The sequence below is a fragment of the Indicator indicator genome, chromosome 8, assembly GCF_027791375.1.
Source record: "Indicator indicator isolate 239-I01 chromosome 8, UM_Iind_1.1, whole genome shotgun sequence".
In the NCBI taxonomy this organism is placed as follows: Eukaryota; Metazoa; Chordata; class Aves; order Piciformes; family Indicatoridae; genus Indicator; species Indicator indicator.
This window is the reverse complement of record NC_072017.1, coordinates 28,516,923-28,535,157: the sequence shown is the minus strand read 5'-3', so window position 1 is coordinate 28,535,157 and position 18,235 is coordinate 28,516,923. Positions and strand designations below refer to the sequence as shown.

Here is an 18,235-nt window from a genome sequence, read left to right as displayed (position 1 = left end):
GGCTGGAAAGTTGCCCAGTAGAGAAAGACCTGGGAGTGTTGGTCAACAGCTGGCTGAAGAAGACGAGCCAGGAGTGTGCTCAGGTGACCAAGAAGCCAAACAGCGATCTGGCCTGGATCAGGAATAGAGTGGCCAGCAGGACCAGGGAAGGGATTGTCCCCCTGTACTCAGCAGTGGTGAGGTCACACTTGAGTCCTGTGTTCAGTTTTGGGGCCCTCACTCCAAGAAGGACATTGAGGTGCTGGATCAAGTCCAGAGAAAGGCACAGAAGCTGGTGAAGGGTCTGGAGAACAGATCTTCTGAGGAGTGGCTGAGGGTTGTTTATTCTGGAGAGGAGAAGGCTGAGGGGAGACCTTCTCTCTCTCTACAACTCCCTGAAATGAGGGTGGAGGTAGGTGTTGATCCCTTCTCCTTAGGAACGAGTGATAGGAGGGGAGTTTCAGTTTGCACCAGGAGAGAGTTAGATCGGATGTGAGAAGAAACTTCTTGACTGAAAGGGTTCTAAGACTGGCACAGGCTCCCCAGGGAGGTGGCCAAATCCCCATCTCTGGATGCAGGGATGTGGTTTCAAGGGCCATGGTTAAGCACCAGCCTTGGCAGAGTTAAATAATGGTTGGACTTGATGATCTTGAAGGCCTTTTCCAACCAAAATTATTCTTTTCTATGATGAGGTCTCCTGCTAGAGCCAAAGCAGATCCCCATAGTTTTAGACAGTTCAATTTACTTAGTCTCTGTGCTTAAATGAACAATATAGAATATTAAATCAGTGCCAGATGCAAAGGGATGGTCTTGTTAAGACCAGACCTTACCTCTTACCACCTTGATCTCAAGCTCAGCATACTACCTTAAATATTCCACTGTAAGGTACTTCTAAGTGTTTCTCTCCAGTAAATTCTAACTGTGTTTCTCAGATACTTTGTACAAAGTGTATTAAGAAATCAATACATGGAATAAAACAGAGCCTAAAAGGCCTCCAGACTGCCATCTAACACTGTGACACCCGAATTGCTTCAGTGCACAGGAACAACATCATGCAGAAACAAACTCATTTCACTCAGACAGGACAGAACGTGCCACCTTTGCTCCTGGGCCCTCAGGAAAACCCTTTCTTGTCTCTAAGAGACGTGCCCCAGCGTGCTTGAACCTGACTTTAAAGCTAACCTTTCAATTTCTCCCGTGGGTTTGACCTTGAGGGAAGTTACTGCCTCAAGCAGGGCCAGCAGATTTCCCTCCTGACCTTTGGGATTTTGCCTTTCCATTAGGCAAGCCTAGGTGGTCCAGGTAATGCGTAAATCAAATGTGGACAATTCTTAATAACAGATCAACATGTGAGAGCAAATTTGCTGGTTTGCTTCATTATTGCCTAAGGAACTTGCAGACAAATTGAATCAGCTCCTCATTAGAGGAGGGAAAAACGGATCCCAGAGTGAAGGAGACAGAAAAAATACACTGCATGCATTTTGTTTTATTTTCCAGGTATCTCCAACATCTACCCTTCTTGATGTGAAACAGAAATTTCACAAAGAATGTAAGTACTCTGGATAGCAGGCTGGAGGCATGGTTAGAGGCCTTTAAGCTTGGAGATTTATTTTTCATGAAATTTTGCACAGAAGCTGAGGGTGGCTTGACAGCTCCAGTGCTAAATAAGAGCAGCAGTTTGGACTAAGGTTCTACTGTAGCTATCACAGATGTGAGAGCCTGGAAGGAGAGGACTGCATAATTTATCACTGTCAACCCATGAGAAGGGCAATGCTTTCTATACTCATTTAAACATTACACAGCCCCAATTCAAGACCACAACTGCATTTGCCCTCACAATGTTACATTAGATAAGCTTGGATAACACTGGACCACTTCAAATTGGCCACAAATAGACCATGTAGACCAGACCACTACTAAAGTGGAGAGCTACAGTGACTAACTGAGGTCACGAAGGCAATTTGACAGGCTTCTCAACTGCCTTAGCCATGTCCAAGTCCTTAATTGTCAGAGCAACCTCCTTTTCTTCTAATATCTCATGTATTGCTTTTCATATCCATGAGGGGCAGAGAGATTACTAGGAGCTGGGGTAATTTTTGCACATGCAGACTGCAGATATAGACCTTGTACAAGAGCAATCATACAGGAAAATTCCTTTCTTCTTCCTGCCAGAGAACAGTGAAAAATTTTGCTGGATGCTTCCTTTCTGCCTCTTCTGAGCCACATTCCTCCAGCCCTTTTGTAGAGGGAGAAGGTTGGAAAGGTGGGAGAAAGATCAATGAAAGCAGCTGAGCACCAGAGTTTGATGGCATTTACCTTTATCCAGTGAATTGCTGGTCAGGGGGGAGTGGGGCCAAATGGGCCTGAAACCTCCAAGTTCTTTGTATGTGTGTGGTGTGTCCTGACTTCTGAAATGGTAAAATCCTGCTGTATCTGTGTTTGTAAAGATCCTAACTGTGCCACCCTTGCTCCTAGGCTGAAAAATGTTTCTGCTACTTCTTCCTGTGGAAAGTATGGTGCTAATTGAGATGCTAACCTCGGTTGCCAGCCACATCTGAGATGTGCAGGCCATGGCCTGTTAACTTGAAGTAGACTTCTTAGAACTGCAAAGGAGTTTAGCTGAGCAGAAAAAGGTGCAACATGAGCTGGGGGTTGTCAGCTAAGACTAGAGAAACTCAAATTAGGAATGAGGTAGGAGGATTTACAGTTGGAGTAAGCATCTTAGATGATAAGCTTTCATTATTTTTACTAATATTCAACTACAGGCTAGATACCTCTTGCAAAATCAGGAAAAAGGTTTAGTCAAACACTTATATTCCGAGTTCAGAGTAATGTAAGCAGAACAAATACGCAGAAGCTGAAGGCTTCTGTGGTTGCACAAAGCTTCAGCTGATGAAGCAAAAGGCTGCTGACCTGACTGTTCTTCAACTACTTGTTTTCACTCCCCGTAAGGGCTTATAAAATGCGGAGTGGTAGAAGCTGAAAAAACCCTGAAGCTGAACAGGGAAAAAACAAACAAGTGCCCAAGTTTTAATATTTCAGTAAGAGTATATCCTCCCACCAGTCTGTGAAATGCAGCAAAGGTCTGCCTGGGCTCTCTTAAATCAATTGAAATGGTATTTATATCGATTCAGCTTAAATCAATTGAAGATCACTGGCACAGAGGTTTTTTGCCAATTTAACCTTAATGAGGTTTTTAATGGATTTGGGCTAAAATGGCTAAATCTGTGTATAAACCACTTTAATGGCACCTGTTTTCATATTGAGAGGTATCTTTACTCCTCAAATACTCCTAGTGATGTAAATGAAGCTCAGCATGGTGGTAGACAGTGAGCAATAAAACAAAGCACGACACAGATTGTGAGCTGCAACTGTGAGAGAAGAACACAGACCACTGGCATGTGTCTTCAGGGCCTTCCCAGTCCTGTTTTTTACATCAGTTCCTTCCATTCCTGGGAGTACACCATATTGCTGTCCTGCATCTTTTCTTTCCATGCCAGCTCCTTGCTTTGATCTCCCTTTTCCAGTTCAGCTGAAATGTTGTTGTCTCCTGAGATTCCCTCCTCCTCCTCTCCCACTTGCAAAAAGAACAAACCTTCACTTTTTTTTCCTCTTCAGAGAGTTTGGGGGATGACAGCTAGTAGAAAACAGTTCTTTCAGGCAAGAGCTGAGAAGGGGCTGAAGCTGATCCTGCTCATGCATTCATTTCTGTCATTCTGTGGGTGCCAGACTCATGTGTTCCTCTATAATCTCTTGCTAAAACACACTCCTACACACACCCCCTTACGGTCTCCCTGTCTTCATACATTCTCCTTTGATCACTCAGGCAATTAAGCTTTCTCCTCAGCTGGGATCTTGTCAGCCCTTCAGTGAGAGGAACCCCTATGTAGCAATTTCACAAGCATCATCTCTGTCACTGATCAGTTGTTGCTGCCTGATTCAAAAAAGGAGGAAAAAGTCTGAATTATGAATTGCAGCACAGAAGGCTGTTAAGCACAGAAATGAAAGAAATGGGATGCAAGTGACAGATAACATATTACTGCTAAGCAGTTCCTAAAGTCAGTCAAACATTAATTTCGATCTGTGGTTATATGAAAGGCTTAGAAGGCAAGGAACAAATACTGAAATACTCCTCAGTCCTCACATAAGCAAAACTCTCTGCTGAGATAACTCCCACAAAGCCTGTGGCTTTGTCGGGGTGGGGGTGGTGAGAGGGCAATCTCAGTTTTATCCCTAGAGATTCATGGAATCACAGAATCCGTCCGGTTGGAAGAGGCCTCAAAGGTCATCCAGTCTGACCCTCGACCCAGCACTGAAGGCTCAACACCAAACCATGTCCCTAAGCACCAGGTCCACACATTGCTTAAACATCCCCAGGGGTGGTGACTCCACCACTGCTCTGGGCAGACCATTCCAATGTTTAAGAATGCTTTCAGTGAAGAAGTATTTCCTAACACCCAGCCTGAACCTCCCCTGGCACAGCTTGAAACCATTTCCTCTGGTCTTGCCCCTTGTCACCAAGGAGGAAGAGGCTGCCCCCTCCTTGCTCCAACCTCCCTTCAGGTAGTTGTAGAGAGCAATGAGGTTTCCCCTCAGCCTCATCTTCTCCAGACTGAACACCCCCAGCTCCCTCAGATGCTCCTCCTAGGCCATGTGCTCCAGGCCCTTCACCAGCCTCACTACCCTTCTCTGGACGTGCTCCAGCATCTCTATGTCCTTCCTGTAGTGAGGGGCCCGGATAAGAAGGCAGTACTCAAGGTGTGGCCTCACCAGTGCTGAATACAGGGGGATGAGGTGATCACCTCCCTGCCCCTGCTGGCCACATTCAAGGATCTAAGAACTCTTATTGGAGAATAACCAAGAGAAACTGCCATTTCCATGGCAATTTCCACGGGTCTCTATTTCTTCCACTCTGAAGGCTGCTGTTTTGAATCAGGCCCTGCTTGCTGGAGCCATTGCCATTGGTGGACTCACCAACCCTGGGGGTGTACAGAGCAGGGCTTGGGCAGCACCAACCATGTCAGCACAGAACAGCAGTTTCCTCCTTGCAGCCTTCCAGCCAGCAGCTCTACAAGGGCTTTCTGTAACAGATGTTAGATCCAGGCTGTCACACTTAATAACAAACATCACACCTGCCCACCATGAATCTGTCTAATCCTTTTTAGACCTACTTGCAATTTTGACCTCAGCAAAATCCTTTGGGAGGGAGTTCTACAACCTAAGTGTGTTGCAAACGTCTGCACTTCTACTGCTTGATGTTTTCTGCTGAGTGCTTGGGTGTTCCTGGCCATCACACTGTTATCTAAGCTATGGTCAAGGTCCAGAGAAGGGCCACAAGGCTGGTGAAGGATCTGGAGAACAGGTCTGGTGAGGAGTGGCTGAAGGAACTGGGGTTGTTTAGTCTGCAGAAGAGGAGGTGAGGGGAGACCTCAATCTTTAAAACTCCTTGAAAGGAGACTGGCATGAGGTGGGGAGGAGGGGAAATGAACTTAAATTGTGCCAGGGGAGGTTTAGGCTGGATATTAGGAAAAATTTCTTTCCTGAAAGACTGGTCAGGTATTGCAACAGGCTGCCCAGAGAGGTGGAGTCACCAACCCTGGAGGTGTACAAAAAAAGGTGTATGCAGGACACTCTGGGACATGGTCTAGTGGGCATGGTGGTGTTGGGTTGGTGGATGGACTCGATGTTAGAAGCCTTTCCCAACTGAAGTGATTCTGTGATTCTAAGCGTCAGTCAAATTGGTGCTGTGCAGGTGGAGACTGCTACCATTTTCTTTATTCCTTTGGCTACCTGGCAGAGGTAAGACTAAGCCAAAACCAAAGTGTACAAGCAAGAAATTTCTTGTCCCATTTTCTCAGTTGCTTGCAGTGAGTTAGGTAGCTGGTGTTTGCTTTATCTGTAAATACTATGTTTTCAGTGGAGAAAGAAGTACCTTGGAGGCTACACTTCACAAGCTCTTGTCCTTGGCAATAACTCTTCACCTTTAATTTATTTTTATCTTTGCAAAATGTATTGGACTGGTGGGGGAGGAAATCTGACAGATAGAAAATGGAAAACTGTAATAATAATGCTAATTCAAGTATCACATAACTAAAATAAAATACCTCTAGATAGTGCAGTCAGTGATCATTAAATATTTTCAAGGTCACTGCAGAAAAGTTGCTGAAAAAGCTCTTGAAAGAAAGGGAAGAATAGAAACGGAAGAGAGGGAAGTAAGATCTCTGCAATACTGGGACAAATTTGTGGGTGCAATGCCCTTCACAAAGACATAGCACAACCAGACCTGCTCTTTGAAGTCAGGAGAGTGAGCCTGGAGAGGCCAGAATTTGGCCTCTGGGTGGAGGGAGCAGGAAGGGAAGAAAGGGCAGATGGTAGGAGCCTGGCAATAGGTGGAAGGAAAAGCGGAATTTAAAGAGAGAACTGAAAACGTGATGTGGGGAGTACCCTGGTCTGCAGCAGGGAATGATGTGCTCAGGGGACAACGAACATTTCAAGTTGCCAGCTTTCCCAATAAAATACTAACTCCTCCAAATCCAAGATTGCAGGCCCCTCCATCAAAGCTAGTAAGTGTTACACAAGGCATTTGAAATAAACAATGCTAAGGAGAGGAAATAATTAAGAAGGAAATTGTCAGTAGATGGCACTCAAGAATAAACAGCATCATTTCTGGACACTGAAACTTCAGAATTCTGCTATATCATCCTACAGCTGCTTCTCAGAGGTATTTCTACAGCCATCCTAAGAAGAGCTTTGTTCTTTGGAAAACCACTGAGATGTTTTCTGTTGCTTTCCTGCAGAGAGAAGAGAAAAAAGACAATTCCTTCTTTGTGGTGGGGACCAATCTCTTAGCCTCCTCCTAACAGGCTGCAGGGAGTGTGTTAGGATGCAGTCATTTCTCATAGAATCACAGGAATTGTTTTGATTGGAAAAGACCTTTAAGATCATTGAGTCCAACCATTTTCTAACTCTACCAAGGCTGGTGCTAAACCATAACCTTCAGCACCACATCTCTGCCACTTTTAACCACCTCCAGGGATGGGGATTCAACCACCTGCCTGGGGAGCCTGTCCCAGTCTTTGAGAACCCTTTCAGTCAAGAATCTTCTAAGATCCAACCTAAACCTCCCTTTGGCAACTTGAGGCCATTTCCTCTCCTATCACATGTTACTAGGGAGAAGAGACCAACACCCATCTGGTTCCAACCTCCTTTCAGGGAGTTGTAGAAAGCCAGAAGGTCTGCCCTCAGCCTCCTTATTCTACAGGCTGAGCAAAAGCAGTTCCCTCAGCTGCTCCACCCAAGATGTGGCCCTTCTCTGGACCTGTGCCAGCACCTCAATGTCTTTCTTGTAGTGAGGGCCCCAAAACTGAACCCACCGCTCAAGGTGTGGCCTCCCCAGTGCTGAGTACAGGGGTACAATCCCTTCCCTGATCCTGCCAGGGACCTGTGCCAAATTTTACCTCATACTCTTGCTTTGCATGTTCCCCAAAAGCCACAGGAGAACTGGAAGATCCTTAGATATCATCCTCCAAACTAAATGGTCAGAGTGTACCTTGTATGATTCACCGCACAAAGGCAAGATCAAAGGCTTCTCTGCAGGCTCTTCCAACACACATTTCTGTGAGTCTATTAAACTATCCTACTGACTTCTAAGTGCCTTAAGTAAGATCTTTATTGCCAATGCAAGGAGATACTTCGCCATCTCAGAGGACAAACATAAGCAGAAACACCAAACCATGCAATTCTTTTCCAGCTGCACAAGGGGCCTTTGCATGTACTCCCTCCATCCCTTTTCAAACTGACTTGTTAGTGCCTCCAGCTCACTTCTCCCTGCGGCTGCATGTCAGTAGAGCTTAGCTCAGCTGGTGCTGAGCAGCTGAAAGGAGAGCTGCATTTTAGAACCAACAGGTTCTTGTTTGCCCTAAACCCCAAAGCAGATGTTCAAAACACAGAACAGCAGAAGCGAGGCTGGCCTGGTGAAGAGCAAGGGTAAGAATCTTTCACTACTTAGAAATCACAAAGCAAGCTCCTTAGCTTAAGGCACATGATGCTGCTGCCACTCTATTCTGCTCTGGTGAGACCTCACCTCTGGAGTATTGTGTCCAGCTTTGAGGCCCTCAACACAAGAAGGATGTGGTGATGGTCCAGAGGAGGGCCACAAAGATGTTCAGAAGGCTGGAGCACCTCCCCTATGGAGACAGGCTGAGAGAGTTGGGGCTGTTCAGCCTGGAGAAGAGAAGGCTCTGGGGATACCTTAGAGCAGCCTTCCGGTACCTGAAGGGGACCTACAGGAAAGCTCGGGAGGGACTTTTTACAAGGGGTTGTAGTGATAGACAAAGGGGCAATGACTTTAAACTAGAGCAGGGCAGATTTAGACTGGACATCAGGAGCAAGTTCTTTACTATGAGGGTGAGGGAACACTGGAGCAGGTTGCCAGAGGGGTGGTGGAGGCCCCATCCCTAAAGACATTCAAGGTCAGGCTTGATGGGGTTCTGAGCAGCCTGGTCTAGCTAAAGATGTGCCTGCTTACTGCAGGGAGATTGGACTGGATGACCTTTAAAGGTTCCTTCCAACCCAATGCATTCTATAATTCTATGAGGTAAAACTAGCCCTTTAGCAAAGGAAGTTCTTTCCAAAAAGTCTGCTAAGGGTCTTCATGCATCTGCAACTTTCCTGTTTTCAATGACCTCTGAAAGAATGATTCCAAGGGAAAGAGCCTGAGGAGTAACTTCATATTTTGCCAGGTCTGTGCTGAAATGCAAGAGCTGAATGCAGAGCTGCTGCTGGGAAGGATGACTGTATGGCATCACGTAAATCCCTTCTGGAGGCTGGCTGTGATGTTAAACTGCCAGGCTCAGAGGTGAGGAAGGCTGCTGTGGGGATTACTCATTATGAGCAGTACCAGGGAGAACAGTGACTGCTTAGCTGGTGCCCTGCCTACTGCCTGTGTGTAATCAGGGCTGTCTGCTAACACAGACTTGCTGAGAACCTGCAGATCCTCTGATTTCTCCACACTGTCTGTTAGTGCTGGATTCGCAGGTTGAAGAAAGTTAATGAAATCTGTCAAATTCTGATGGCTGGAGAGACTCCTGTACCTGATGAATACAGCTGCTGGGGACTCAGAGAAGTTAAATGATGCTATTTATGGCTCTCCCAAGCTGACTTCATAGTCTTGGCTTGTCAGTCACTGGGATCCCTTCAAGTGTCTCACAAACTGAAGAGACACAAATAAGTCATATCTAGGGTGCAGAGCAGTCCCAAGGGATCTTTCTATATATTAGCCCTACATTAGGAGATCAGGCTTTGAATCAGCCAAAACATTCGAAAGAGGGCCACAGTCTGATCCTGCCATGAGTCGCCTTGAGCTGGATGCACTCCCTGGAAGAAAGGCAGCTACAAAGTCTGTGGCTTTTAGCAAATCTCAAGCTCCTTCCTGCCTAGTTTTATCCTAAGTAGTTGACGTCAGCCCAGAGGAAGAGCTCGAATCCATATATGAATGAGTTTCCAAAGGGATAAGCAATACCCTGCTGTGCAGGCTGTGTGACTGCAGAGCTCACAGACTCACCACTCTGTCCCTAGTGCAGATTCTCTCAGCACATTGTGGTAGCAGTCAGAGCAAGCTATTGTCTTCAAGAAATTCCACCTCTCTGCTTTCATAGCAAGTCAACTGGAAAAGAACAATGAAGGTGAACCCCTTGGGACGGGCAGTTACTGCACATGGGCACTAAGAAGTGCAGTGATTTCATCTGGGTAAACTCCTTCTTCATCTGTGTTGACTTTGCAAATGACTAGATTAGGGACAAAAGTGATGATATTTATTTTGTCTTACTTTTTCTTTTATCTTAGTCACACAGCAGATAGCAGTAGAAGACTACTTTGTGATGAATTCCATTATCCCTCAAATGACACCATTTTAAAGCTCTGTTTGCCTCTCTGTGCTTGTCAACCCAAGTGGGTTTACTAGAAACTCCTTGAATTTCTTGCTGCTGCCACAGTGAGCCTTGTATGTACTTAAATGATTTACTTTTTTTGTTTTGCAAGGCTAAGCACAAAGTAAGCAACAGCTCCTGCCACAAAACTCAAACCAGTTGCTATCATCTTGCTTCCCTGCTCATAATCAGAGATCTAACCTGTGAGTAAGATGCGTTCTGCCTCTGCAGTGTCTGCATGTCAGAAGAGACCTAAATTCCTGCCTTGGGATGCTGCTTTGGCCATCAGGCTAGCCCACCCCATCAGCTTCATCTCTGAGCTGTGCAGGAAGAAGTGTCATTAGGACGGCCCCCTCTCAGCTTATTTGGGCATACCTGTGCAAATCTCTCCATACAAACCCCAGGAGTCTGTCTGCTGGTACAGATTTGTGCAGCTTTAATTTATGGTTTAGCTGTCAGTATAAATGAAGCACACCTGGCAAAGCTGGGAATACTTTCCACTTCTTTTGTAATAGCCAGGCAGGAAATGAGAATGGCCACATTGACACAACACAGGCAAAAGAAAGAAGCCAAACTGAGTTAGCCTCACGATTTTCATTCTCAAAGTGATTAAAAATGTACCTTATACTTAGGCTCCAAAAATCTCTCTTCTCTGCCTCTCTTCCCCTTCTATGCTGGAATTACAGAAAACCAATTCTGGCCAGTTTCCAAAAGGGACACACAATGCATGGAGTGCTCCAGTTGAAATCACAGTGGTGTAGCCATCAGGTAGCCCTCCAGAAGGTGCTGTGTGCTTCACTGACAATATTCTGCAGCATGAGCTGTGCTCGTAACTCTGCCATTTGAGCCCTGACTCATATATCTGTTGTTGACACTGCTAAAGCCTGGAACTTTCATTTGGACATTTCTAGCTGGGGCACTGATGTCTGACTCCTTGCTCCCAGCTTAATTGGACTTAATAATGAGAGCAAGCTCCAGACTAAGCACCTGCAGCTCACTTTTGCTGAGCACTTGAATCTCATTATAAGTTGTGGAGAAGAAGAGATTAAATCAGTCTGAAAACCACCTGCCCAGACATCCCTGGAATGTTGCTTTCTGATATGTATGTGCAGTTACAAAGAGTATTTTCATTATCTACTGAACCAGGAAACCATGGCTGAGGTTTAGAAGCAGTGCACTTAGTAGCACAGGACCTTAAAAAAGACTTTTAGGGTCATGTTTTAAAAGCATTTTGGTCTTCTAAAGATAACAATAAAAGGCAGAAGGCCAGCTAGGATTTTGGAAGTCTCCTGATTCACACTGAGATGAATGTGATGTTTAGGACTTAGGTCTTTAAGATTTGATTGAAAACCAGTGGGGGAGTCACACTACTGACTGGGGTGATTTGTGTCCTAGGCACTCTCTTTCAAGCTTCATTTTCTCATCTATAAAATAAGAACAATTAACCTGCCTTTCATCCACCTTGGGATCTTTTGTCTGTTTTGGCTGTGATCCTGTAAGAAACATGTGGGACAAAGAAGGACTTAAATGTATGCCTAATGACCTATTGAACCAGAGGGAGTAAAGGTGTCTAAAACATAAAAGCCAGGCTATCCATTACATTCTCATAGAAATAAGATGACCTTCAGAAAAATAACCCCAGCAATATTTAAACCAGCAAAGGAAAAGAAAAAAAGTGAAGATGGACTCAAAAACTTTAATGGAAAATCACAGTATTTCACTTTTTTTTTTTTTTTTGGTCAGCTGCTGCATCTGATGCTATTGCATTTCATTAGTAGGATTACAGATACACTATCAGATATAATAAAAGCAAAGGCAGTGAAATCCATTGAGATGTAGCTTGAAGCAGAACTGGCCCTCTCTGGGATATTGTTCCCAGCTGAGATTGCCAGGGCTCTAACAATGCATCACAAATGACATCCTATGTAAACAATTGGAGAACAAATGTGAGATGTTATTTAAATGCCTCATTAAAAAAGAGGAAATTTCCTAGCTGGATTCATTGCTTTTCTTGCCATTGCAGTAGATTTAATTGACAGATCTAGATGAGAAACAGCAACATTTGTTTACCAGAATTGCCTATTATTAGCTACAGTGGGTTTTTTATGAGTGCCTATGGCTCAGTTGAGAAAAGGACAGTGCAAGGCCTTATAGAGTAATCCAGGCCTTAGGGAATATCTGGTCTCAGGTGAAATGGAGAATTAAAGCCTGCTGAACAGGTCATAGAATCATAAAGCTGTTTCTGTTGGAAAAGACCTTCAATATCATTGAGTCCAACCATTCTCTAACTCTACCAAGTCTGGTGCCAAACCATGTCCCTCAGCACATCTCTGCCTCTTGGAAACACTTCCAGGGATGGGGATTCAAGTACTACATGCAGCAGAAAATCAGTAGAAGTGTTCAAAGCACTTTTAAGTGCTTGCTGTATAGATTGGGGTGAAACATCATCCCTCAAGTACAATAACAAACACGCTCATCGAGCACCACCACCATCCTCAAGTACCTCCTGGGTTCTGTCTGCATAACTGTGGAAAAGTATCTTACACTTCTTCCTACACGGCTGCCTTATGGTACATGTGCAGACAGCCTACTCTCATTTCCTGCTGGGAGAGATTAGGATGACAGGGCTTGTGCTGTACAGGTGGGCTAGAGCAGGCACAGGAGGTGACCTGGAATCAACCATGTTTGCTCTTTATCCTCACAATGTCCCAGCATGCACAGGAGGTGACCTGGAATCAACCATGTTTGCTCTTTTTCACTCAGGTACTAGAGTCTCATTTCACAGCAGGGGAGAAGGAATATTATTTGTTCTCTGATGCATAGCTGAGATGGGAGGAGCAGTTTCCCAAGTCCCGTGGCAGTGCTTTCGAGGCACTGAAGCCTCTGCTCAACCTAATTAAGGCAGTGGGATGGGGGAATTAAACCAGCCCAAATAAACTTCCCCTAGGAAGTACATGGGAACATGCCTGAGCCTCTGGCTCACACACTAGTGTCTGATCTGCTGCCAAAGCAGGGCAGATCTCTGCTGCCTTTTCCTCATCATTACTGCAGAAACCACTGTTTAGCTCCTTTATTAGCAGGGATTAATTCTCAGTGAATTTACCAGTAAATTTATGGGTAGTTAATTTGCACTAAGAAAGAAATCAGTCAGTTCAGATGTGTTCAGTTCATTGTGGATAGCTTTGGCATGGCCATTAGATACAAATCCCACACTGCCATTAGGGGGCTAGCAAGGGAATGCTTCCTGATTAGATTAGAGGCTGGAGAGAGCACTATCCCCTGGACAGTCAAATATTGAAAGAAAATTGTACTTCGTTAGCATCCCTTATTAGCTAATTGATGAAGGAATGCTTTTAAAGAAACAGAGAGAGCCTGGAGCGAGACTCTTCTCTGAACTGTATGTCTGAAGGGGAGGGACAAATGAGCTGTCGAGCGATCTCTGCTGGATCAGTTGTGGATGTTGAACCACCAGGTGCTTTCTGATCATAGACCAGCTTAGGTTGGAAGGGACACAAGATTCATAGAATGGTTTGGGTTGGAAGGGACCTTCAGGATCATCTAGTTCCAACCCCCCACTTGGGCAAGGATCTCTTCCACTAGCCCAGGTTGCTGAAGGCTTCATTCAACCTGGCCTTGAACACCTTCAGGGAAGGAACATCCATAGCCTCCCCGGGCAACCTATTGCAGTGTCTCATCACTGTCACTGGAAAGAATTTCTTCTTAATCTCTAGTCTAAATCTCCCCGCCTCGAGCTTCAATCCATCCCATCTTGCCCTATCACTACAAGCCCTTGTAAAAAGTCCCTTTCTGGCTTTCTTGTAGGTCCCCTTCAGGCCACTATAAAGTCTCCTGGAACAGCCCAAGCTTTCTCAGCCTGTTTCCGTAGGGGTGGTACTCCATCATCTTTGTGAGCCTGCTCTGGACCTGCTTCAGTAGTTCCATGTCCCTCTTGTGCTCATCTGCTCCAAACCCACTGCCATGGGTAGGGGTGCCCAAGGCCTCATTCCAATCTAGCCTTAAACACCTCCAGGGAGGGGGCATCCTCAGACACTCTGGGCAATCCATTCTACAGTCTCACCACAGTCATACTGAAGAACTTCTTCCTCAGATCCAGTCTAACCCTGCTCTCCCTCAGCTTCAAACCATTTCCCCCTGTCCTGTCTCTAGACACCCTCTGCAGCCTTTCTGTAAGCTCCCTTCAGGCAGCTCTAAGGTCCTCCCCAGAGTCTTCTCTTTTCCATGCAGAACAGCCCAAGCTCCTTCAGCCTATCCTCATATCAGAGGTGCTCCAGCCCTTGGATCATCCTCGTAGCCCTCCTCTGGACTTGCTCCAACAGTTCCATGTCCTTCTTATGATGGGAACACCAGAACTGGTTGCAGTATGGTGCTGGAATGTAAATCAAGAGGGCTCCAAGTCTGCCTAATGTAGTAAGCAGAGTGGTTAAATCAGCCACCTCACCAGCTCTCTGCCCTTCTGAAAAGCTGCTCCCTAAATGTCCTTGGCAAGTCATGGTGATTGTGGCAGTACTCAAACTGTTTCTGAAGCAAGGAGATGATGACCTGTGTTATCAGGTGTCCTCAAACACAGCATATCTGTGACTCTGTGAGGCACAGCACTGCTTGTTCTCTCAGAACCTGGCAGAGGCTGATCATGAGCAAAGGTTTTAAAAGAAACAACATGTTAAAGCAGGCCCTTAGTGCTTGTGTTTTCTGACACCACAAGGACGGCTGGATGCCTGTGCTGAAATGCTCTGCTTTGCTGCCTGTGAAACCTTTGGCTAGATTGGCTACTGGCACACCAGTTAAGGAGTCAGACAGCAATTGATTTCATAACCCACCAAACGTGAAGCTGTGTTTTTAAAAAATCTCATTTTAAAATACGGACAGGCGGATAGAGCAGGAAGGGTAATTTTTTGTCCCTGAAACACAGATTTAATTTGGCAGATATATGTTCCTTAATGTGCAGTTTCTCATGTTCAGGTTATCCTTCGAATGAAGACTTCAGTGATAGAGTTTGCATTTAGGAAGAGAATCCTGCTGGAGTTCTCACATCCTCCTGATATGACAACAATTATCTTTGTCACCCTTCCTGAACTTGCAGAGACAGGAGAATCGAAGAAAAAAATCACTGCCAGAATACAGATCCTCAGTTGGCATTCATTACTCATCTCTCTCTTATTGGTGTTGGCATTTCAAAGCCAGAACGTGACTGCCTGCAAACATAGAGCAAACTCAGGGCTATTTTAGTGGATCACAGGATGCAGTCCTCCCTTGGGGTGCTTCGTCAAAAGACACCCCAAATACACTATCATGGTATCACAGAATTATGGAATAATTATTAAGGTTGGAAAAGACCTCTAAGATCATCAAGACCAACAGTCAATGCAAGACCACCACTAAACTATGCCCCAAAGTGCCATGTCCACACCATTCCTGTCCTCCAGGAACGGTGACTCCACCACCGACCTGAACAGCCTGTTCCAATGCCTGACCACTCTTACACGAAAGAAATTGTTGCTCATATCCAATCTAAACCTCCCCTGATGCCACTTGAGGCCATTTTCTCTCCTCTTATTGCTTGCTATTAGGGAGAAGAGACAACCCCTACCTGGCTCCAATCTCCTTTCAGGGAGCTGTAGAGAGCAATGAGGTCTCCCCTCAGCCTCCATTTCTCCAGGCTAAATAACCCCAGTTCCCTCAGCTTCTCCTCCCCAGGCCTATTCTCTAGACCCCTCACCAGCTTTGTTGCCCCTCTCTGAACACAATCCAGCACCTCAGTGTCTTTCTTGCAGTTGAAGCCCCAAACCTGAACCCACTGCTCAAAGTGTGGCCTCTCCAGTGCTGAGTACCAGGGCACGATCACTTCCAGTGCTGCTGAGCAGCCTGCCCACCGCCACTCTGCTGCAACGTGTGTCAGACACACAGGCAAGGAAGGCAGCACGAAGCCTGCTCAAGGGGAGCCAGCCCTGCAGCCCTGTGTGTCACACTGCTGCAGCACCATGTGTGCAGCACCTCCTTGAGTTAAGGGCAGTCCCTTATGGGAACAGTGCTTCAAGCTCCAGACTTGTCAGAGCATCTATTTTCCTGTTTCTCTCTATTCTGCTCTGTGGTTGGTATTAATCAAATAAATGGTGAGCCTCATTCCCTTCCCCTTCCCCACGCACATTCATTTAAATGCAAATCCACCCAGAAAGATCAAAATTAATTATACTTTCTGCAGCAGGCTACACGGTGAATTGAAATGCACAGGGCTGGCTTTTCCTTTTTCTTTTCCTTATTTATTTATTTATTTAGTTATTATTCTTTTGGAAGTGGAAAGTAGGAACAATGTAGCAAACACTTAAAATACACACCTAAATCTTACCCACTTCCTTGCTTTTAGTTTCTGGTGCTGTTTTGCTTGTCTGAATGTACACAGCTGCTTGCTCAGAAAGAAAATTGAAACCTTCATCTGCTAGTGACACAAATTGACCTCTAAATGACAAATAATATTCTGTTTGCCACTAATAACAATCGATCTTCATTAAGAAAACTATGCTGACTCTTAAGAAATTTGTCTGTTATTGCCTGATCATAATAGAGCTAAAGCCTGATTTTTCCTGGTTCCCCCCCCGCCCCCACCTCCAGGGAACATAGAGGGGGAGGGGAGAGGAGCTTTCTGTTCCTCATGGAGTTCAGACATTTACATCAAGGTTTTTGTTGGGGGTTTGTTTGCAATGAAAATGCAATCAGATATATTTGTATCCCAAGGTGTAGTGCAGAGTCTCATAGGCTGGAATTCCACGTCTGGGCACAGTCACAGAAGATTAACTGCTCCCAGGAACCAAAGTATGGACAGGACTATGCTGGTTGACACATCCTAGGCAAGAAAAGCAATATCCTGACACTGAAGGAGAATGGGTGGAGGCATACAGACATTAAGCATGATCTGAAAAACCTTCTAGATCAGGCTCTGTGGCACTTCAGTAGAGGTGCCAGGGTGACAGTGACATGACTTTATGTAGGAAGAATATTTATAAACATTATAAACATTTAAGGCCAATGGGAACAACTAAATGGACAGCTAAGGGCAGACCTTCACACCCTCTACAATTGCCTGAAAAGAGGTTGAAGCAAGGTGAGTGGTGGTCTCATCTCCCTAGTAACAAGTGACAGGAGGAGAGGAAATGGCCTCAAGTTGCACTAGGGAAGGTTTAGGTTGGCTATGAGAAGAAATTTCTTGACTGAAGTTTTCTCAAAGGGTTCTCTGGCACAGGCTCCCCAGGGAGGTGGTTGGATCTCTGTCCCTGGAGGTGTTTCAAAGAGGCAGAGATGTGGTACTGAGGATCATGCTTTAGCAGCAGACTTGGTATGGATAGACAGTGGTTGGACCAGACGATCTTCAAGGTCTTTTCCAACCAAAACAATTGTAAAAAAGAAAACATTTATCCAGACACTTTGTCAGGCTCAGCCTTATTTACGTAGTAGCTTGTGAGAAGTGCATGCTGTTTAGTCTGGAGAAAAGACTGAGAGGGGCTTTAATAAATGTTTATAAATATCTGAGGGTTGGGTGTCAAGGGGGAAGGGACAGGCTCTTCTCCATTGCACCCTGTGATAGGACAAGGGGTAATGGATATAAACTACAGCACAGGAGATTCCACCTCAATATGATGAGGAACCTGTTCACTGTGAGGGTCACAGAGCACTGGAACAGGCTTCCCAGAGAGGTTGTGGAGTCTCCTTCTCTGGAGACTTTCAAGACCCACCTGGATGCATTCCTGTGCAACCTGTGCTAGATTCTATGGTCCTGCTCTGGCAGGGGCATTGGACTCAATGATCTTCGAGGGTCTCTTCCAACCCCTAACATCCTGTGATCCTGTTCTGCACCTTGGCCAAACCTTGTCTTTAGCACTGCTGGTTCTAGCCCATGACTGGAGCCATCAATTCAGCCAGCTCACTGCTTGCTTTGCCTGTGCAACCAGTATGCCTGCAGCTAGATTCTTTCATGTAAAATAAAAACCAGGAGTAAGAAATGGATGCTTATGATCAAATAGCACTTTTCTTCTTTCCAAATTCCACATCACTAAGAAAGTGGCTATTTGTGTCCCTATAGCAACTAGAGGTCAAGGTGCTTCTATTAAACTCATGGCCAGAGATCCTCTCTGGAAAGCCTACAAATTAAATAAATCATAGAAAATACTCAGAGATAAAAGCTGCAAAATAAAAGGGATTTATCCCTGGGTATGGAGCCATTAAACCCAAAATCTATTTCAACATCTGCTGAGATTTTACTGAACAGGGCGTACTGGATCTGCTCTTTTCAGTGACTGCCCATAAAAACGTGAATCTAT

At 45.3% G+C, this 18,235-nt stretch overlaps 1 protein-coding gene across 1 annotated transcript in view; it reads left to right on the top strand.

The window, feature by feature from the left end:
* Window positions 1–18,235, top strand: part of TECRL (trans-2,3-enoyl-CoA reductase like) — a 79,453-nt gene that overhangs the window by 18,215 nt on the left and 43,003 nt on the right. Inside the window, exon 2 of the mRNA XM_054383171.1 lies at window positions 1,477–1,528. Coding sequence (XP_054239146.1) covers window positions 1,477–1,528 — 52 coding nt within the window. The remainder of the gene's footprint in view (window positions 1–1,476; window positions 1,529–18,235) is intronic.